General features: G+C 42.0%; 1 protein-coding gene across 14 annotated transcripts in view; it reads left to right on the forward strand.

The window, feature by feature from the left end:
• The window catches only part of KALRN (kalirin RhoGEF kinase), a 532,819-nt gene that overhangs the window by 175,637 nt on the left and 334,204 nt on the right, over positions 1–22,978 (forward strand). For all 14 annotated transcript variants that reach the window (XR_005932657.1, XR_005932658.1, XR_005932659.1 and 11 more), the window contains exon 3: positions 6,870–6,984. Coding sequence is in view for 11 of the 14 variants with exons in the window: in XM_030018367.2 (XP_029874227.2) it covers positions 6,870–6,984 (115 nt within the window). In the remaining 3 variants the exon portion in view is untranslated. The remainder of the gene's footprint in view (positions 1–6,869; positions 6,985–22,978) is intronic.

Genomic DNA, 22,978 nt, shown 5'->3' on the forward strand with positions numbered 1-22,978 from the left:
TTTATCACATATTTCCCTTTGCTGATGACCATCAGAAACTTTGCCTTTGCTGTTTCTCTGTGCTTATCTCAAATCAGGAAGACAAACAGTGTGTGATCAGGGTGAATATGGCATCTCTTTGTTTCTCCTTACTCTGTACAGCTTCTGAAGTTACGCCCAGTGGCATGAGTTTGGAGTGCCTGTCAGTATGGCCATCAGCAGCATGACTGGAATTGCCACGTGCTGTTTTTTTCCCTTCTCTTCTCCAGGGACAAGAGGGTGTGCAGTGGAGTGTTTTGCTTTAGAAGATTTGAGGTTTATTTTGTGCAGTTGCTCTATTGTTTTTTAAATATATACAGCTATTCCCATACATCTGTGATAGAGGAGGCGAGATCAAAAAACTAATTTGCAGCTGGGGCAAAAGTCAGTGAGGTTTGCACAGGTGTGAATAACGGCCAGCATTGAAGAGGAGGGTACTGGTGCTACTTTACAGCAAACCAACTTCTTCCAGAGGAAGAAACAGGCTCCTCTGGACTCTGTCTGGAAGTTTTACCTTCCACACAAAGAAGCTCTTCCTTCGTTTTAATGAGTTTCACTTGTTCTTGGTTTTGCTTTGCTGGGGCAATAACTTCCTCTGTGGAAAATGAGACAATTTTCCCAGTGGCTTGTTGGCAAGTAAACATTTAAAATTGAAGTAGTACCCCCAAATACTTGCATAAATCAGCAAAGGTATATTACAAGCCACAACACGTGGTCTTTTCAAATCCACGCATTGGCTCTGGGTGACTGCAGAACAAATCTACTTGGGGGGAAATAGGATCCTCCAGTGGCTGCGCTGAGCATCCTGTCAACAGCCTCTGATCTATTCTGCTAAGTGATCTTCTGGTGGAACATACAGCCTTGTTTTTGGAGTCATTAACCCTAAATGTTGCAGCTGTTGGCCATTAGGATTTGAGTCAGGCAATTGACTCTGGTATATGGGATGCTGCAAAGAGCAACACACTGGAGGATCAGGACCTGGTGACTGCATTGCAGCTGTGTTAATTTGCAGGTGGGCTTGTTGTGGGAGCTTAAATTTCCATCACTGTTGCACTAAAATCACCTGCTGTGGAACCAACTGAATTTGAGGGTGGTCATACAGATAATCCTATATATGACCCTTACAACAAATTAGTCCCTCTTGAAGCTGGAGGAGTTTTAGTGTAGAGGTCTGTTCACAGGAGCTCTGGTAGCAAGCAGACTCTCACAGAGCTCAGCTATGGTAAGGAAAAGAATATTATTTTAAGACTCTGGATACCAATTCCTTGATACTTTGCTTTCCTAGGAAGTCTGTCAATTAGATTTAGAAATCCAGAGCATATTGTTTGTCATTTTATGGAGGCGCCTGACATCAGCTGAACTCATTCTGTCTCCTAGTTCTCTTCATTATCATTCATTTTTTTCACCATATTTTGGACTGAAATACCATCTGAAGGAGTATTTCAACTCCTCTGGAAACTCACTTATGGTCTCGGCAGAGTCTGCAACATCAAGATTGATCAGCTTATGATCTGCAGGAGTCAGATGAAGCTGCATATTCATTTGAACTGCAGTAGACATCTGAACAGAGGCCAGAGACACTGTGTACTGCTCCTGTCTCCATTGCTGATGTGTTGCAGGACCTTAGACAAGGTGCTTGGGAGCCTTTACATGTGTGGACATTTGTCTGTGTCTCTGGTTAATCCTTGTGAATTCATGCTTATAAAGAGAGTGCAGAAGGAAGCGGAGGGCCTGAATCCCTTAAATATAGATAAATGCAAGCAGGTAAGTATCATGATAGAATGGCTGACAGAACTGGAGAGATGCAGCTTGAAAATGGAGCTTGATAAAATTGTTATCTGTTGTATACAAGAAGTCTGCATTAACGGAAACTGATAATTTCCTGTCCTAAACAGGATTACCCAAAGCTGGCATTTCAGCTTTTTGTGTATTATCAGGGATGGTTGTGCCTCAGGACTTGAAATTGGGAAGGCCCATACACTGAGTTCACATTAGTAACACTCGGGGTTGGCCAACATCTTGACTTACCTGGGGGCAGTTGAAGCCACCATAGGCAGAAAGCTTTGGGCCCGGCGCTGAAACGATTAAGATGTCAGTTCAGGCAGCTGCCAGGACAGGGATCTTATGGCTGGAGTCCCTTTCCTCTCGGTTGCAGGCTTAACCAGAAAAGTGGTTATCAGAAGGTCACTGACTATGCTTCCCATGTAGGTTTTTTGAGGTTTCTTTAATGTTTTCTTTTAATGTGGTATGCATCACGATGCCTTATGCCATCACTGCAATATCCCCTGTATGATTTGAGGAGAAAAAAATGATGTAATCCTACTTCTGGGAACAAATGCCTACTTCTGGGAACAAATGCTGAATTTAGCAATGGTTTCTGTATAGGCTAGAAGAAAGGGAGATGGGAAGAACTGGCAAGCAAGCCACTGACAGGCAAGGCCATCAATAAAGGATTTTGTAGGAGGAATGCAAGAGATATATGGCTAAATATTTGTTCTCAGTGTACTTTGTGCCCTGAAGAATGTGTGTTTTTCTGACTCCTTTTTCCAGACCACTAATAACTAGGCCATCTGTTTGTCTCCCTAAATCAGAGCAAAGCCCATGAAAACCCACCTTGAAAAACAATTAGAAATTATCAGCTGTTTGTTTTAGCATTTAATAACTGTAATTAGCAAACCTAAAGACATGTTTGATTATTGCATCCCATGTCTGTGAGCCCAGTGGGAGGCAGGAGATGGGACACACTGATTAGAGCAATTGAGACTCTCTACTTCCTTCCATTTTTTATTTTCTTTTGAAGCAATGTGCCGGGTAGTTCTCTGAAGAGACTGTGCATATAAAATTGGTGTTGAGATCATGGCTGACTTGGGGCAAGATTGGCTGACTTGGAGCAACATTAGCCTCCTTGGGTGGATTACTAACAAGCAGAGACAGAGTTTCTGTAATGTTTTTAGTTGCTGATTTTTAGCCTAAGCACTATGAAGCTCTAATACAATGGACTAAGAGTCAGAAAACCTAATTTCTACTCCTGGTTCTTCAAGTGGCTTGCTGTGGGATCTGGGTTGAATTTCTTCCCCTCTCTGTACCTCATTATTCCCCTCAGTAAAAAAGGAGTTAATAATAAAGAAGAGGAAAGGTATAGACTCCCTGTATAGACAGTGCCAAAAGGTTTTCTTCTCTTTTAGTTGCTGTTGCTACCTGTCTGGAGGCTCTGTTAAAGAAGATGAGGGTCCTAATATAGGCATGTTGGTGTCTAAAGTTCAATGGTGGTAATATCCCATTTAGTCTGCCTAGAAAAGCTGAGATTTGCAGTTATAAACTGCAATGGAAAAGCTACATATTATTAGTATTTAAGAGAGTAAACCACAGTTACTGAACTCTGCAAGTCTTATGGTGAATTAAACATACCGTGGTTTGTTCTGGAAGAAACCTGACGTTTCTTCATAAAGGCTCTTCATAAAATTGTAAATTATGCAGGCATTCATAAAAATTAGGGATTGCTCATGAATAATTTGGAAACAAGTGAAGGATTTTAATATGTACGATGCACTTGTAATAATAATTTCACCCTATTGCTCAAAGCATAGAGCTGTACTTTTATCACAAATGAGAAACATTTGTTTCTAAACCTCACATTTCTTGAGAGTTGCCACATGTTTCCTTGTTTTTCTGTGCCATAGGACTAGAAGGAATTGGTCCAGGCACTTATTTATCCTTCCATCATCCAGAAACCTCCAACTGGGTCATCATGTAACCTTCTTCCTCCAACGAGAATTAACCCATTTCCTCTGGTCTGTCCTAGTAACTTCTGACTCTGTGTAGAGCCTTATTTATCCAGCTCCCCTGAGGACACTGTAGATGAACTGTTGAGGGACAATTTTTATCCTGAAGCAAAGACAGGGCAGGAATGTTCTGGACCCTGTTTCCTTTTCTGTAGCTGAAATCCTTGTGTTACTCTTAGTAAAAGGGTCAAGAATTTTCTGATTTAACTTTTTCAGCATACCAGAATTTAGATTTTTTTTTTCTTTTTTTTTTTTTTTTTTTTTTCTCCTTCCCCAGAGCTCACTTTGGTGGAACTGTAGGTGGGAAAGGGGTCCCTGGTCAGAAACGCAATTTTTGGTTTACCAAGCCGAGGTGAATGGGCAGCATCAGAGTGATCAGGGCTGCTGGGCTGTGGGAAGCTCATGGCCCTTCCCAGGTGTTTCATATCCTGGGAGAGGATTATAACTGTGGGCTTGGATGTCTCCTGATCTCATCTCTTAGTGCTTTTCCACTTTGTAGTAATGTTTAATTAATTGGGAATGGAGGAGGAGAGGGAGCCTGACTGAGTAGCGGGTAGCATGTTCTTCTGGGATGCAATTCAAGTTCAGGTCTCTGCTTCAGTGAGTATTTGGAAGCTTTTGAAAGCCTTGGTTACATCTTGATATGACAGGAAATTTTTCAAAACCTTGAAAAGCTTCCTGTGTTGAAAAAATATTTCCCTCCAGCTTTAGTTACTACATTGGTTTGCCATTCTATAGGCTGGCTTGCTTTTCTGTTGGACACATCATGCATGATATAATGGTTTTGGCATTGTTACGCTGTGTGAAATAATCTCAACAAAGGGAGAATGTGCTTAAAATAAGGATTATTTTTTTTTATAAATATATATGTATATAGATCTGAAAATAAAAATGAGCTTATTTCCTTGTAAATTGAATCCTTGTTATATTCCACCCCCATTCTCATGCTATGGGGCAGAGGCATGGATCAGCCAAGCTGACACCGAATTCCCATGGACCTTCCTCACCTTCATGGTGCGGAGCCAAAGGCAAACATGAGGCACAGAGATTTGGGTGGAGATTAGGCAGGACAGTTTTTGTACTCCATATGCACCCCTGGCTGCACGAGGGCTCAAAATGAAGATGGCATCTTTTGTTTGCCTCTCCATTTATACCCCTGGACAAATTGGACGTGACCTGGCTCCGGGGGAGAGTTGCACGATGTAGCCCTTCAGGTATATAGCATCCATTGAAAACTATGGGAATTTCAATGCTGACAAACTGTAACACATAGGGTAACACTGGCATCTCTAGCTGTATAGATGAAGTTTATGTAACAGACTTTGACTTGTACAGTCTGGTCTGCAGTGCTGTAGAAAACTCTTTAGACAGGGCTTAGCAATTTTTAGAAAAATAATATATATATTTGAACAAAATGTATATATAGTAACAACATTGCTATTTTTAGCTGCTTCTGTGTGACTATGATCACACAGAGAGATACTTTGTGCTAGAAGGTTTGTGCTGTGAGCTTGTACCTATCATGACATCAACTGAATGGACGGTTTCAGAATAAAATGGACTGGACAGGGGTATGTTGTCAGATGGGAGCTGGATCTACAAGTGACTTCTCTGTTCTGTATGCAGGGCCAGCTGGAAAACCTGTGCCTTGGGGGTACGTGCGTGTATCTCATCAGTTTGTTTTCTGGTTTGTCCTCCTGCAGGAACTCCTGCCATATGAGGCACCTCCTTGATTCCTGATCTAAATTCTGCCCAGAGAAATTCTTTGCCCTGTGGTGATCCAGGATACTGTTTTTCCAAGCGCACATGTGCTCTCATGCCAATCCTACTTTTACAGCAGAGTCTCTTAGGGCTCTTCCTACTGAATTAGGGTGTTTAGGACCCCTACAGAAGTCATGGCCCACAGAGTCTGGGCGTCCTGTGTTCTGCATGAGAGAGAGCAGCATGGATCTGTGCTGGAGAAGTGCGTGTCCTAGCATAGCTTTTTCTTCTTGTTGGCCAGGTAAATTAGTTCAGAGAAGCACGTGATTTTCCTTTCTCAGAAGTGATATTTCTGTTAAAAGGATTATACTTTCCATTGAAAAGCACGAACTCATCTGCATTTTTACAGCTTATTTTCAAGGTCTCTGCACTTCTATGCTAGTTTTTTGAACTGTAATTTTGCTATGACTTTTTTCCTAGATAACAATGCGAACACATATCTAACACCACGCAATTCCTGAAAAAATCCTGTGATAATATGTGAAGAAAGAACTAAACATTGAGGCACTAGACTTCAGTTTCAAGCTTATTAAACTTTATTCACAGCAGAGAATAAAATAAGGTGCTGTAGAATAGATTGTATTCACCCCTATATTTGTGATTGTATAATTCAGGGTAGAGTCATTCCTTTATGGCTAAGCCTTTTGACAATTGCTGTAAATGATGAAGTGCCAGACACTGGCGGTTTAAAAGGAGTGGATTTTAAGACAGGAAAGCTACAGGAAAAAACCAACCCAAAAATCATTCCAATTGCCAACAACACTCTCTAAATAGAAAGCATAGGAGGCATGAACTTCTAATCAAAATTTCAATTTCTAATGAATTGCCAGATAGATTAGAACGTCTTGCTGCATAAACATTACTGGGATACATCACTTCTAACTGGCAGGACATTGTAGACTATCTAGCAATGAACAATGCAACACACTGAGTAACAGTGAAAAATACTTTCACTTTCTTGGTGTTGACCAGTTTAAAACTATCCCCACAGTGAGATTTTGTTAGCATTGCCTGCTTGGATTGGCAGTTATATTACATTTGAAGGGATTAGGTGAAAGCCAGAAGAAATGCTAGTAGCAATTTTCCTTATGTGTTGGGTTTGTTTATTTTTTTTTTTATTATTTATTTCCCCTGCTTTGGAGCTCCAGCAAATGCAAGCATGTCTTCCTCAATTAGGCAAGCCTGAAAGCTACAAAGAGTGCACGGGCTCTTGAATGTGCCGTAATTTATGTTTATCAATTCAGTGCACATAGTTTTTTTGACGTGTGCTTCCTGCCTGATTTTCTAACAATCCTTTATTTTCCGCAGGTGGCCGTGATAAACGAGGTGGTCCTGTCTTGACCTTCCCAGCCCGCAGCAATCACGACAGAATAAGGCAGGAAGACCTTCGGAAACTTGTGACTTATTTGGCCAGCGTGCCAAGGTAAAGCTAGAAAGAAAACACTTCAAAGCGTAGGGTGGATGGGTGGGTGAGGAACTTGTTCTTGGCAGTTGCTGATTTCCAAGTATTAACATTTCGTACCTTCAGTTCTTGGGACGGAGAAACAAAAGGGTTCCCTTCCTCCTCCTGTGTATACTCTGATGGTTTTTATCGCACATGTAGCAATGCAGGAGCCCCAGAGCGGAGGCAGTGCGAGCAAACCCGAGCTTCAGGCTCGTGACAGTAATGAGGAGCAGCTCTTGTTCCCCATGTTACTGCATGGCTCTTCTAGAGGAGTGCAAAGGGAGGAGAGAGCTTAGAGGTCTGCAGTTAAATATAGCAAGCTGGAGAGAGCCTGCTGTCTGCTGTTGCTTTTTAATACCTTGTGGGAAGTTCAGGAGAGCTGAGGTAGGGGACTGTAGTTGCTGGGGAGGAGAGCCTGCCCTGTGTGAGGAGGCAGATCTTCCTGTTCCAGCACTTTCCAGAGCTTTCTCTGGGCTTGGGAAGGAACATGGGTGGAATAAGGGGGAAGCTTTCAAAGAAAGTCGTTTCAAATGGTTCTGATTGTAAACCAGCACCTTTCCCCGCATTAGTCCCCATGTCCCTCCTCCAATCTGCAGGTCCCCATCCCTTTCCCAGGGATGCTGGAGGAAAGGTCTGTTGCCAGTGTATATTTATCTTTGCAAGCTTTGGGAGACAGTTTATAGGGTTCAGTGCCCAGGTAGGTATTTCTGACCCAATGTTTAATGCCTCCAAGAGTACAAGGCTATGTACCCCTTCATCCAGCTTCCCTTCCCTGTTTTCAAGCTTGCCAAATATCCTTACTCAATAACCACTGCACTGGTTATTGAGGTGAAGGTTATCCCAGGGCAAGTGAGGGGCTGAGAAGGGATGTTCAGGGTTGCAATAACACACTCTGTGCCATCCAGGAGCTCCCTCTTTTTTTAAACCCCAGGTATGACCTGTTAAACAGTGCTCATATTTTTGCAGAGTGTGAAGTTGACACTTGAAGGGCAGAGGGGTTGGCTGCATCTGGAAGCGAAGAGGTAGGGGTCCAGAAGCACCCTCAGTTCCTTAAACACACAATGTGCAGAGAACAAAGGTCCTGTGTTTGGTATGGAAGAGAGTTGAGGGCTGTTTGGAGACTCGTCACTCGGCTGCGCAGAGCAAGGGGCAAACGCAGCCGCGTGTGCCAGATCTGCCAGTGCTCATTTCCTGGACTTCACAAGTCCTCTGGCAATGCATTTTTTTTCTGCATTGGACTTTTGCTCATCAAGGTTTTAGTAATAAGCTGAATTAGTTTGCTTTTCTCCCCACCCCCTCCCCTTTTTTCCTGTAGCCAGCTCTATTTTCAACCATATTGCGAGAGAGATTACGGACATGCTGCAGGGCTGGGAGAGCAGTAGGTCACTCCCTGGGAGTGCATGTCCCAGGGCTTGGCAATCCCCCTCCAGCTGCTGCAGTAATGAAACTTCTCCCTTACATCTTATCTTTTTTTGCATGGTCGCAAGTATGAAGATATGACATTGCTTGGGGTTGCAAGCAATTGGACAGCAAAAATTACCTTCTAACATGTCAACCTTTTGTATTAATTGCTCTTCCCTCACGGAGGTGGCAGCAATAGCAAGATACATCCCTTCTGTTCCCCACTCCCACACAACTAAATCGATTAGCTCAGTCTTTGATGCCGCTTTTAGTTGCGTCGCTCTGAATCAGTCCAGCAATTAATTTTCTCTGATGATGCAGAAGCTGGGGGACAGAGATGCATGCTGAAGGAGCTAATACAAGACCCAGCTGCTTGTCTCTCTAGAAACACTAAAAAACTATTCCTCCTCCTGGTCCCTACTGCAAAGTCTTGTTCTGCCCTGATGTTTGAAGCCTTTGAAGGACATCTCTCTAGTTATATCAGAGACTATTCCTTCCCCTGCCGTACAACCTCCCATCATGAATATGTGCCCAGCAGTGAGGGACTGGCTACTCATGAAGCACCTTCACCAGTTTCCCAAGGATCCTTGCAGATTGGTTCTGTGGAGACATTAACCAGCATACTGATTCCTGTTTGGGACATTACACATGGAGAGGTGTGGAGCAGAAAGCAGCAAGAGTGATCAGAGGTCTAGAAAAAGTGGTCTGTCAAGGAAGGATTAAAAGGGTAGAGGTTGCTCAGCGTAGAGAACAGAAGAGAGTGAGAAGAGTCTTTGAAAGCACGTTGTGATGCTGCAAAAAGAAAGGGTTCATAGGATTAGGACAAGAAACAAAAGTGTTACACCGAAGCAAGGGAAGCTTAGACTGGACATGAGGAAAAAATTTCTAATGGATTCCCATTAGCACTAGAATAACTAATATAATTTCTTCTTAAATTCCTCCATAACTCTATAGGCAAACCTCTGGCATGGGTATAAATGTTAGGGAGAGGGGATGATGAATCAGGAGGTGACTTCTTTAGGTTCCTCTTAGTCCTGTTTTGTCTGGTGCCGCAGCTGTGAACTCACTGCTGTAGGAGGGAGACATGACCACAAACTTCATGGGTTTGGCACGTGGGATTGCGTAACCTGTGTGGTGTGAGAAAACACTGAAAACTCATTTTCCTAAACATTTTGTTCACTTTAACAAGGGCAACGAGAAGAGCTTTCAAACTTTTCTTCTTGGAAACAAATATATGGAAAGAACAGTTTGAATTCATATCACTGGCTCTCAGTTCATATTTAATCCAAGATGAGTGCTGCAATGAATAACTGCATCAGAGGGCTGGAGCACCTCCCCTATGAGGACAGGCTGAGAGAGTTGGGGTTGTTCGGCCTGGAGAAGAGAAGGCTCTGGGGAGACCTTAGAGCAGCCTTCCAGTACGCAAAGGGGGCTTATAAGAAAGATGGGGACAGACTTTTTAGTAGGGCCTGTTGTGATAGGACAAGGGGTGATGGATTTGAACTGAGAGAGGGTAGATTTAGATTAGGTGTAAGGAAGAAGTTCTTCACTGTGAGGGTGGTGAGGCACGGGAAGAGGTTGCCCAGAGAAGTTGTGGATGCCCCATCCCTGGCAGTGTTCAAGGCCAGGTTGGATGGGGCTTTGAGCAACCTGGTCGAGTGGAAGGTGTCCCTGCCCACGGCAGGGGGGTTGGAACTAGATGATCTTTAATGTTCCGTCCAACCCAAACCATTCTATGATTCTATGATGATCAGCCATCCACCAAAATAAACAGTTTCATTAGCAGAGACTCCAAACAGGATTTCAGGAGAAACTGCTCTGATGTTCAGAGTGCTGAAAGGGCGAGGGTTTTCTGTGCTAGTTGAAAAGCTAGAAATTCTTCTTTAGGGAAAAAAAGAGACTGTAATTTATCATATTGACACCAGTATAATAATTCTTTCTTTATTCCCGGCACAATGGTTTCTGAGTGAGACAGATTGCTATCCACATTGATACTATCTGTCACTTAACCCTTGTTTTATATCTTAATGGAGGGGGCAGAGGTGGCACATTGCTGGGAGCTTTGAGCAGGTATGAGATTGGTGATGAAATATGATGATAGATTAGGGTAAGTGAAACCAGGGTCTTGCTAGAGGTTTTCAAAGTTTCTGATTCAGCTTTCTGCAATTCCTCCTTCAAAACCAGAATAATCATGTGGGGTTTCTGAAAGCAGCAATGTGTGTTTGAGTTAGAGCAGAATAGGGAGTGCTTGGATGCAGCTGTGAGTCACGGTCAGGCAGGTGCCTGCAGTCAGTGGGGTTTCCTGTGTGGCTGAGGATTACTGCTTGGGGGTTAAGACTTCAGATCTAGGAACGCGGTTTGTTCATATCCCAAAATGGTACCCTTGCAGTCCATAGTACCTGGGGTAACTTAGGGGTCCTGGAAGATTCAAAAGCCTCATCCTGCAGGCTCGGGTACTAGGAGGAGGTTGCGAGTGGGTATTTGACACTGTGGACAAAAGTGGTCCTGGTTCGGTACTGTACACTGGTTCTTTCAGGCGTATTATGAGGTCCTTTTCTCCAAACAGTTCCACTATAATTAGTTACTAAGAAATGAAGACGCTATTCATTAGAAGTAAAGATAATTGCCACGGATGCCAGGTTTCTACCGCTCTGCCATTTTCTGCTTATTTTACATTTGCACTAATGCTTTCTGGGTAGGCAAAGCTGTATTTCTTGTGAATCAGGATAGCTCCTATTTATATGCAAATTTAAATGGGATGCGATGTTTAGAAATTTGGAGGGCGTGACTGAATCTAGGATAACATGGTGTTTATGACTGGAGGAGCTGAGGGGGAATTTTCTGGCCTCGCTGATGATTTTATTTTTTAACACTAGTGCAGTGCTATCAATTCCGGTAGACTGAGTTTTGATTTATATGTGTGTAAATGAAACTAGCACCGGGCCAATCTCCTCTGCGAGCCCTTTGGAATTAAGTATTAAGTTATGCGTAGGCTATAGGAGGATAAAAAGGAGACAGAATATTATTAGTCTGAGTTATCTCCTTGCATGGTGAAGCAATACGATGAAGGAAATGTTCTCTGTCAGCTATAGTGAATCTTCCGGCTGAACACATCAATCTGTTTTGGAGCCAAGATAAGCAGTCTTCTGTGCTCGCTACAGAGGGGGAAACCTGAGATGCCTCGGAGGCCTGTATTTTTAAAGACATCTACTTTTTATTTGTCCTCTGTTTAAAAACCTGCTCAAATATTTCCCTGTTCTGGGGGACGTCGGGGGCTCATAACAGCAGCGAAATGTTTCCAAGGGACAGCCCTGTGTGTTTGAACAGCTCCTTAGAGCTGCCCGAGTTCGATGAAAGGTGCTAGGATCAGTAGGACAACTTAAGTGCCTCTAGTAATTCCTTCAGTGATTTGGGCTTTACAAAATTAGAAGAACAATACAGGGGATGGCAAAATGTAGCAATACTCACCCACTCTTGGATTTACTTTAAGCACTTCTCTGATGACCTGTGGTACTGTGTATATTAACTCTTCTGGCCGGGAGTAGTGTGAAACTCATTTTGTTGATTGATAGGAATTAAACCCTAGAGCTCTACTTTCTGTTACATGATCCTAGCACAAAAGAAGCTTTTGAGGATAATTTTTTTTCTGGAGGCTATTGTAGATCTACAAAAATAACCATGTATTTTAAAAATAACACCAGGGACTTCATACTAATTTTACTAACTAGATATCTGGTGCCATCTGTAAGATAATTATTCCACCATACACTTGTATCAAAATACCACAGTAAAAAATGAAGTGAAGCTAATGAGGCTAATGGAGGTTTACTATTTTCTTCAGATATAATTTGATTTTGTTTTTAAAAATTGTAAGTGTATTTTGGAGCAAGAAGCTCATTAGGAGTATATAATCAACATGAATGCTAGTGAATTTAAGAGCCTTTTGCCACTTGATAGCCAGTTCAAATCCAGCCGTCATTGTACGTGGTATTGGTACGTGATGTTATTATTACCATCTGATAGGGACTGGGTGACTTCTGTGGAAATGGTGGGCTCACCTTGTCCTGTTAAAAGGCTTCTGACCGCATCACTGTTTCGCTTCCTGTGTCCCTTTACTGACTACCTCAGGACCAAGTTACATGTTCACCTCCTGTTGGAGATCAGCTCTTCAAAAGAGGATCTCTGATTTCCTTCCAGCTGTGGTAACGACCTGTTGAGACACTTTATTCCTAGATAAGTGGACAGTAGCTATAATTGATGTTGAAATTCTGCAGTAAGTGTCTACAGCTGCCATCCCGGCAAGCTCCTCTGTTTACCAGAAGCTGCTAGAAAATGTGGACTTACTAGAAGTGCAGAGGGAGCAACAAGAGCCATCAGAGCCTGGGGAGCAGGAGTTATGAGAAAAGATTGAAGGTGTTGGGGATGCTTAGGTTAAAGAGAGGGAAAGTAAAAGGTATGTGATTACAATCCAGTATGCAAGACTGAGCTAAAGGAAACAATTTGGTCTCAGTGTACATGGCAAATGGGACAAAAAGAAATGGATTAAAATCATAGATTGAAGAAATGAAGCATGTTTCTGTAGCACTTCCATCTTGGAGACCCTATTAGAAGGCATATCAGGAATGACCCAGGTGGTGTTGCTCCTGTCTTGCAGCAGAGGGATGAAAACAACAGCCTCTCCAGCTCACTCTTTTGTATAAATCTGTGGGGTTTTTTTAAATAGGTGCAAGATTTTAATTTCCCATGTTTGTTTATTTTTAATCCCTGGAATTATTTTGAAAATTAGTCCAAACCTAAGGTAAATGGGGGCTTTCTGTATCAGTTTCCAAATTACTTCTTGCTTTCATTGCCTGCTGCTGTTTTCCTGGATACTGTAAGGGCCAGTCTTGCACAGCTCTGGACCTAAATAAAATGTCCTCTATTCCTCTGCTCTGTGGGAGCTGAGAGCACTCTCAGACTGGTTCCAGCTTGGTTAGCTGCTGAGCCGTGCTCTGCCTTCCAGCTGGATAACAGTGCAAGTGTTTTCAGACTGGTTTTGTGATGAACAACACAAAAAGCATGACACACAGCTTTGAGTTAATGTACTGTGAATTGCACAGCCCAGCTTACCCTGCCTTTTATTAGTCTTTAGAAGAAAAAGGCTAAGCTGAGCTCTGCATATCGCTTCTACCAGAGATCATCAATATCTTCTGTTTGGCCTAGCAGAAGTCTCTCTGATCTCTCTGTTGTGAAATAGAGGCAAATGAGCATAACGCAATGCTAATACTGAGACAAACTCCTGGATATTTGATTGTCCTCTTTTTAGAACATGAGTTCAGGGGCGCAGATAACATCAACCTTTATTTTATTTATTTATTTCAAGGCTGAATTCCTTATTTGAAATAAATTCCTTAAAGGACATAGAAAATACTTTGCAAATCCTTTTGTAAGTTGTCTGTCTTGTATCCAAAAATATTTGCACCATTTTGGAAGACCTGAAAATCTGTTACTGTTTTTCACGCTAACTTTTTCAATATTTCTATGTTCTTAAGTAGTATCTTGCTCCATTTTATTATATATTAATTGTATTCCGATAAATAATTGAAATTACTGATTGCTACGTGCAGAGAAACTATGATTTCAACTTGCTATTGTGTTTTTAAGTGTTCTATTCAACACTCAACATCTGCTTAATTTTAGGCTATAAATCTGCAATTGAAAACAGTTAATATGAAGGAGTCCCACATTTATTGTGTCTGAATTACTTCCAAGACAATTGTTCTTTTTTACAGAGTAGAGTAGGGGGTCCAGTTTTCTCTTACTGCCAACCATGCAGACTCGTGCTGAGATTTCAAAGTCATATTGGGTTCCTTCTGGTTCATCTAATGTCTCCACCATAAAGATTCTCCAGTGGGTTACTTAAGTGAAGATTTGGGACTGCAGAGGTAGCCCTACAGGCCAAGTTTAACATACAAAGAAAATGCACAGGTCTGGGAGAGAAGTTCCTTTTCCTGGCACTGTGCTGCTTTTCCAGCCCAGTGAGAGCTCAGTCATGCTTTCTTCAGCGGAATCAGCAGATAAGGCTCAATGAGGGGACACAACTGATGAAATAAAAGGTCACTGTTTTACTTTGTGCTCTTCCCAGGCAGCAAAGCAAGTGTCTCTACCCAGTTCAGGTCCAATGCCTTTTGGTTTTACTGGTCTGCCTATTTTGCTCCACTGTACCATCCCAGCTGTGGGCTGTTTCTCCTCACCAGAGGCAGGGCATTCACAGAGCAGCCAGGACAGCAGCAAGTGGAGTCCTTCCCTGCAGCCCCCATCTTCCCAGGTCCACTGCACAGAAAATAGCCTACAGGCTGCTGCTGCTGAGCCATAACTCTACAGCACCGCTGCATCTGGCTTCTCTCTCTCTCTCACTGAGAGAGGAGGGACTGGAGGGGTCCTAAAACCGTCTGAGCGGTAGGGATGCCTGGGGCAGCGCTTCCCACCAAAGGCATGGCTGGGGGGGCTGACCTGGAAACAGCAACCTCCTGTAAGGATGGTGACCCCATGCAGCAGCATCAGCTGAGTCTCCTCAAGGCATCCTGAGGGGTTGATGGCACACAGGTCTGAGCTTTGCCAAGGCACTGAGAAAGCCACAGCTGTCTTCTCGGGGGAGCCTCAGATGCTGCCTAGCTCCCCAGCATGGGCTGGGGGCTGCTGATCTCTGGCTCTGCCACACAGGATGGGTGCCCGCCCTGTGCAGCCTCTCCCTGTCGCTGTATTTCTGTTAGCGATGCTGTAGGTAGTGTCTGACTGCATTTCCAACAGGGGGTTTGAGCTTGGAAGGATTCTGCTCAGATTTCGCCAAATCTGCAGCAAACAGCAAAACAAACCCCCTCACCATGCACACCACCATTGCTAGGATGCAGGAACCGCCAGGACCGAGTGACACCCGGTGGCACCGCCGGGATCTCGGGCCTGATCCCATCCCCTGAGCTGTCTCACGTAGAGCTGCGCTACCGCACACTGCTTTTTGAGCTCCATCCAAGCCCTGGATCTGGGGATTAGATCAGCATTGTTCCTCCTTGCTAAATGGCTTTTACATGTTGATTGTACCGGCATTTGCTGCCTGGAAGAAGGAGCTGAGGTGATGGAGAAAAGGCAGAAACGTGTAAACTACGATATGTCCTGCACCCGCTCACTGGTGAGGGAGCTGGTGGGCACCGCAGCCTGCTATAAATTTTATGCAGAGCATCATTTTCTCCATCCTCTTCCTCAGTGGCTCTCTGACAAGTGGGTTGTGCGTCTCTGCAGCACACTTTGCTGTGCTGCCTTCTCTGGCCTTTTCCCTGCTAGTGCTGATTCAAAGCTGTTGCATGCTCCTCATGGGCTTTTTAACCATCAGATTTGTGGCTCTGCAGTACTCTGAGAGGTCCAGGCAGCAGCAACCTGGAGACTTCCGTGGAGAAGGCAGGTTTGCACTAATGTGAGCAGTAATTCAGAAGAGCTAAAATTAGCAAACAGAGACCTTTTGTGGGAGCGACGTGCTGGCAGCAGAGCTGGCACCAGCCACATGCAGTTCCCTCCTGAAGCTGTCAGCAGCCGTCAGCAGAATATGCAGTGGTTCAGCCAATCCTAAGTTTTCTTTTCGGTGATCTCTTTCCTACGGTTTTTGCAGAGACTGTAAAATGGTTTTTGTTTCATTCCAGCATGGGTGCTTGTGTTCCTCATCAGTAACTCCAGTACGTGCTACATCCTTTCCACTCTTAGAAATTATGATAATTTGGAAGTGTCTTATGCCACTCTCTTCGTGGATGTCACTAGAAGCAGGAAAAACAACTGTTGTCCTTTGCAGTCTGCTTTGTAATGGGAATATTGTCAAAGGTATCTTAATGTCAATGGAAAGCGCTTCTGAACTCCCCTGGAGAATGGATGAGACCTTTATTGTATGCCAGTATGGAGCAAATAATGGGAGACATAGAAGTGGAGTCCTCTCAGTCTAGACTGCCTGGTCCTTATCCTCACTGGATGGATGGAGGTGTTGTGGATGCTGCTCCAAAGCCTCGATTCCCCAGTGCACAGCTTGGGTAGGACTGAAGATGTGTTTTCAGGAATATATTTTTAGCCTTGTCTCCAAATGATAAAAAGCTTACACAATCGTGCTGTCTGTCAGTCACTGTTTAAACCAAATCTGTCAGAGAAGACTCTCAAGAATATTAAATTCCTACAAATTTAATGAGAGTAGACAGCTGCGTGAAGGAAAGAGACCTAATTAGCATCCACAGAGAGGGGAAGGTGGTCTGAACTCACCCCTTCTTAGAGACTGGAGGTAAAGGGGATATCTCCAGAGCATATAAGAGGCAAATTTGTTATTAAATGTTGGAGAATCAATGTGCAAACCACTACCAAGGGTTCGGCAGTTCCCACGCTCATAAAAGTGCATGCTAGTTTTTGGTATTAGAAAATGGGATCATACTAAAATAGAACAATGACCAATTCATGGTAACATATGGTATTGAGCAGGCTGATGCTCTTATAGCATGGAAAGTATGGGTTGGGACTGGCAAAATTTGTCTCAGAGGTTGGGATGCTCAATTCCCTGCTGTTTGCAAAGGGAACCGGTATCCAAGTTTGGTAGGCGGTTGTAAATCTCATCAATGGTTTCTTCTCATTTTCCACAAGGTGCTCCTAACCAAGTCAGTCTGTGGTATTTTATGTTTTCCTTGTGGATCCTGGCGCTGCTGCAGAGTTCCCTGTGGATCCTGTAACACTGTGTGCAGCAAAACGTAGTTTTAACTATGTGGTGTGAGGCTGTTGGGCTACTTAGATTAAGAAGAAAAAAAAAGAGAGGGAGAGAAATACCTTAACACAAAATAAAATCATAAGAAAAATATTTCTAGACTCTCTCCTTCACCTCCAAAAAAAGGCAGAAGAGTATCACAAACATGCTTTTGGCTTGTCAGATACCGTCTGGTCTGCAACGTGTGCCACAGTGTACTTTTTTTTCTATTAACAAGGGAGCATTGGTTTCCCTGCCTGTGTACACGGGGCTTTATTTTGTGTCTAAGTTGAAAGACAAACCTTAGTCTCTGGACAATTTTCCAGTGATGTAATATTTTAGAAAGTTCCTTTGTGGTACTTCACCAAAAACCCAAAGCACCAAAACAGCTTTCCCTTGTCTTGCAGCCGCATTCAGGGAAATGCCCTGCACTTCTTCCACATAGCCCCACTACAGTGCAAACAAGAGAAAGTAGGAACCTGCTGTAGGCTCCATGCAATATTTACAAAGGAAATCTTTGCTGAATGGTCCTTTTGGTTAAAGTCATTGAATAGAAATTGTAGTAGAGCATTGGCTTTGTAGAATAATTGTATCTCTCTGAAAATTGTAACAGCAGCAGCAGTTCATCTCCAGCCAAATTCAGGCTGCTTTCATAGGCCTTTCCTGTGCACTACTCAAGTGTGTATGTGATGTAGCTCTCCTCTATCTCCCTGTTTCCCATGGGAATACAAGAAGAATTGACAATCTCTAATATCCGTGCAGTGATATTAGCACTTAGTCTTTTACTAGAAGAATGAGTTAAATTTGATTGTTGATTTATTTATTTGAGCATCTGGCAAGCCAGATGCTTCTGCTATTGATGTTGTCATTGAGGATCAAATAAATATTACTTTTTGAAATTTAGTTTGAAAGAATTAGTCATTAAAAACCTTTGCTTGGTAAAATTCAAGCAAATTCCTTCTTCCTCCTCCAGTCCTAAACCAGGGTACAGCATCTAAGCAGTTATTAAATGTATCCATGTAAAGAATAAATATAATAAGGATACCAGCACAGCATTAATATGGAGATGCGTGGGATCCTTAGCAGGAACTTTATGGCATTTTAAAATACACATTGTACCCATACATGGGGCTGTGATGCTTTGGAGCTCCAGGGAGTGATTTCAAATTTTCTGTGCAGGTTACCATTCTGCAATGCATGGTAAATGGCTTTGGTGATCCTGAGGGACGATCAGCAAAATACTTTGTTTCCGGTCAAGAATGAATGCTGTGTTCTGAAGTGCTGTTGCGTGGTATTAAGCAGCTCCATGGGCAAACGTCACGTCTCACTAGGAACAGAAGTTCTTTCCCTTAGAGAACTCCAATTTGGCTTCCTGTACACATTTCATATACTGTGCACTTACACTTTGTATGTCACATGAAAAAGGCATACCATCAGTAACAGTGGATGGAGACTTTTATGTTCCATATTTTCATTTAAATTCCATTTAAATTATATTAGTATAAACTATACCTCTAAAATAGTTTCCTGCCATTCCTCTTTATTTGCATGTTAATTTAATGCTAGTGAAAGATTAGCTGCAAGAAAGGTAAGCTTATGGTACTGATTACTATTCTTTCTTGGCAAAGTACTAACAACATTCCTGACTAGGATGATTTAATAGGTCTCTTCTGTCTCAATCTTCTGTGATTCAGCAGTTGACCACCCTAGAGGCCAAAGTCCGCTGCTAATGCAGCAATGCAGATTTTTCCTTCCATTGTTTTTCTTTTGTGAGTCAGTCCTAATTGGAGACTGAATTTGTTTCCTTTTCAGTAGCCTTAGCAGCTCTGCTTAGACTGCCAGCTAAGGACTATGTTTATTAGCAGGTCTGCTTGTGTCATTTGTCATCTTTGTGGATGGTATCAGATGGGAACCTCAGGTTTAATTTAGGCCACCCATTTAGGTCACATTTGCACTAAGGTACATGCCATCCTGGAACACCAGGGAAGACACACAGTCAGAGCTTCCTGAATCTTAGTTCTGGATTCAACATTGAGTTCTCTTCTCCCTTGGTTTAACTGTATAACCTGAATTTAACAGTCCATACAGGAGTCACCTCACAAAGGTTTGGGAAACCAAATTAGCTGATATTTTTACATCTTAAAGATAGAAAACCCTAAGTGGTTTTATTATAATTATGCTGCATGAGGTGGAAATATAGGTCCCTGCACTGATTAGACCTCTCATTTGTAGGAAGCAGGGCCTTTAAAGTTGCATTTCCCAATACTGTCTTGGGAGCACTGCGTAAGAAATTGGCCATGTACTGTGTCACTTCCAGACCTTAGAAAATACACTTGATTAAAGTGTCTCATTACAAATGTACCACTTTGCCATGCAGCGAGTCTGGGGAACAGAAGAAGAACTTACAGAAGAACTGTAGTTCCAAAACACAATCTAAATAAAAAACAGGTAGCCGATAAACTAATGGGTGATCTTACACATAGGAATAATGTCTGGAAATGCTGCCTTGTTAATAAACTGTTAGTCTAAGAATTAATCAAATAGGCAATATTTCTTTAAGACCTCTCTTTCCTCCATTTTCAAGACAGAACTGAACTCTTATAACACTGATTAATCACATCCAATTTTGTGGTTATGCCCCCTTATTTCTCCATTCTTCTGTTTCTACAACATTTGTAATTTAGTTCAGAAACTGCATCTGGAGAAGCAAACATCTCTGGGATCACAGATTAGTTTAGATTTTGCTTCCCCCTGGAGATTTGTGGGTAGGAGCTGCAATTCCATTCCAAAATCTAATTAAAAAGCAGGTACGTAGGAAAGTAGCGGACAATCTTACCCATAGGAAGAATGTCTGGAAGCTCTGCTTTGTTAATGAACTGTTAGACTAGGAATCAAATACACAAGCAATATGTGTGGGGTTTTTAGGGTTTCTTTCTTCTCCATTCACAAGGCAGAACTCAACTGTTACATCATTCCACACTTACCAGGCTTACTGGAAATCTCAGTTCTCCTTAATTTCCAGAACAGCCACCCCAATGATTTTGCAGTGTCAGATGGTATGTGGTAGGTGACAGGAAAATAGGATCAGCTAAAAAGGTTTCCTGGGATTTTCATTTAGGAATGAATTCTGTAGGACACTTCATCTCGGTAGTTTTATGGACTGTTAAATTGCATCTGTGGTATATTAGCATCAGCAGCGTTTTTCTGATGACTTGTTGGGAACTACTAATTATATGAAAAAGGCATACATTTTTGTTAGGTAAAATCAACTCAGTACCTTTGAGAAAGAGGCCACTTGAGGATCCACCTGCTGTAACTTCAACACTAGGTTTAGAAATCTTTGCCTTGGTGAATAAGATGCTAATTGTCCTCATGTTAAAATACATATAATATATTTCATGCATTCCCAGTGGCACTTAGAAAATTAAAGCAGACATGTTTGAATAAGGTACAGAAAGTGGAGCACTATAAATCAAATAAATGTCTCAGATACAGTACCAGTGCAAAGTTCTCTTGATCCACATTTCTGGGCTTTTAAAATTGGTCACAAGTCAGTATTTCCAGAAGCTGAAGTCTGTCTTGCCAATATTGTGTTCACTCTGCCCACTTAGAGGTAATTGACTTATAATTGTTTTTACAAATGAAAACACATTTTTACCTTTTTTGTGGGAGGACACAAATGCACAAAAGAACTTTAACTGTGTTCATGCTGCCTTGAAAAGATGCCAAAAGTCAGATGTGTAATTAGGGATTCTGCTAAAAGTCTAATTCCTGCACCTGTGAACATTTTTTGGCACATAGCTTTTTAAGTCCTTGGTTTTCTCCTCGTATTTCTCATTTTCTTGGCCAAGAATTAAATTCCTTTTCAAACGAAATTGTCAAAGATCTTCTGGGGTGTATTTTGTTCTTTGTCTAAGAATACAAAAAAGCAGTTCCCTCTGCTTTTGTTGTTGAGTGAAATACTCTAAAGCATAATATTAGACTCTGTTTTATTTAACACCTGATTACTCATGGCAAAGCTCTTTAAGATCCTTCAGGGTGAAAGACGATACAACAGGTTATGACAGCATTCTTATAATGCAGGTTTGTTCTTCCAATGCTAGAAGTAATGTACGGGGCACTTCATGTTTTGCATCACATAGATTCAAATATTGGTGAAGTTCTAACAAAGCTAATGATAAACTATTTTAGTTAGATGGGGCAGAGAGAAGAGCAAAGAAGTCCTTATCACCAGATGATGTAATAGGATATTTTTTTGCTGGGTTTTAAGTTAGTTGGAAATGAATACATTAGGTAATTTTATGAGTGGGTCTGGACTGATTTATCAAACCGTTAGTTCGTCCTGCCTTTGATAGGTGCCTCCTGTGAAAATCACAGGATTCATCTGTTGGTTCTTCCAGGCTACAGCTGACTTCAACAGAATATGAACGTACTGGAAATACATATCTGCTCTGCAAACAGAATCAAGCAATAAATGTATCTCAAAATAACAGACTAGAGAGGATCTGTCTAGGCAACCATTCACCAAGCCTAGGACTTTTCCTCAAGTCTCTTACATCTTACGACACAACAAAGATATTTATTCATTGTGTAAATTGCCAGGGGCATAAGAAGGAAATCATCAAGGTGGAAACATGCATTCACCATATCTGCTCTTAGTCACAGATGAAATGAGGATATCAATACCTTTTTAGGCTAACACACTAATTTAGGAAAATAAACTTGGAAATTGATGCAAGAGGTCAACCAAAGCAGTAAAAGGCCTGCCTGGCCTGCAGGCTTCTACCTCCCATGTCCTTTTCCTAATTCTTGTTTAAATACTGTGATCCTCCTCCAGAAAAGCAGTCAAGTGCGTAAGTCCATCCATCTCGAGGAAGTGTAAACATGTGCTTCATGCACCGTCTTAATTGCTTAATCAAGCTCCCTATGTTGTGAGGCACAACCATACAAACAGGAACCAGATGGAAGGTATTTTTATCAGACAGACCATAGGATTATAGAGGCATGGTCATTGAACATTGCTGTCCTTTGAAAACCCAGTACCAGGCCATGACGGCATCCGTGCAGCATCCCCACAATGTGATAATTCAGGCAGCAGCCACTGTCATAAACTCAGACTCAGTCTTACCTCTTTATTTTCAGATATGAACAACCTGTGTGAGCTTGCTTCATGGACATAAACACACATTGTTAATGATTTTAGGAGAGCTTATATCAAAGAGAGTTGAAACAGTTATTCAAGTTTGGAATCAGTAATTACAGAAAATGCAGCAATAGTCAGTTCTTTTTAGAGTCATTAGTTTTGTGAGTGATTTTAGCACTGAAGTACTATGAATTGGTATAGTGTCACTCTCATAAGAGACCAGTGCAGTCGTCTTATTATTTTCAAGTGGTAGGAAAAAGTCTGTCTATTTGAGCTAGGTTTTCTATGTTGTTTCTAAAGCATGTCATAGCAACAGAGATTTTAATCAGTTTTCCTTAGTTTTATATCACAAAGCACTTAAAATTATGTATTAGGCTAGTGCTCCTGTGGGTTCTACATCAAATCCAAAATAATTGTGGTTTTGCAATCTTTTCCACTATAGGCTTCTAGTACTAGTTGTCTGATTATGCTGTGATCAATGCTTTTACTCCACACATTAAAAAAGGAGAAAAAAAATTGATTATAATTGAAGGAGTATGTATTTGGCCAGGTACTTGCCTGGTCGTAATTGACAGCCTGAATCGTACAACATGGTCATCAAAATGGGCAAGAGCTTATGTGAATAATTCAGGGCATTGACAAATATTTTATCCGCAGGTTTGGTGGCAAAGTTAACAGCAATGAAATAG

This window comes from Aquila chrysaetos, chromosome 6 (assembly GCF_900496995.4).
Source record: "Aquila chrysaetos chrysaetos chromosome 6, bAquChr1.4, whole genome shotgun sequence".
NCBI classification, from domain to species: domain Eukaryota; kingdom Metazoa; phylum Chordata; class Aves; order Accipitriformes; family Accipitridae; genus Aquila; species Aquila chrysaetos.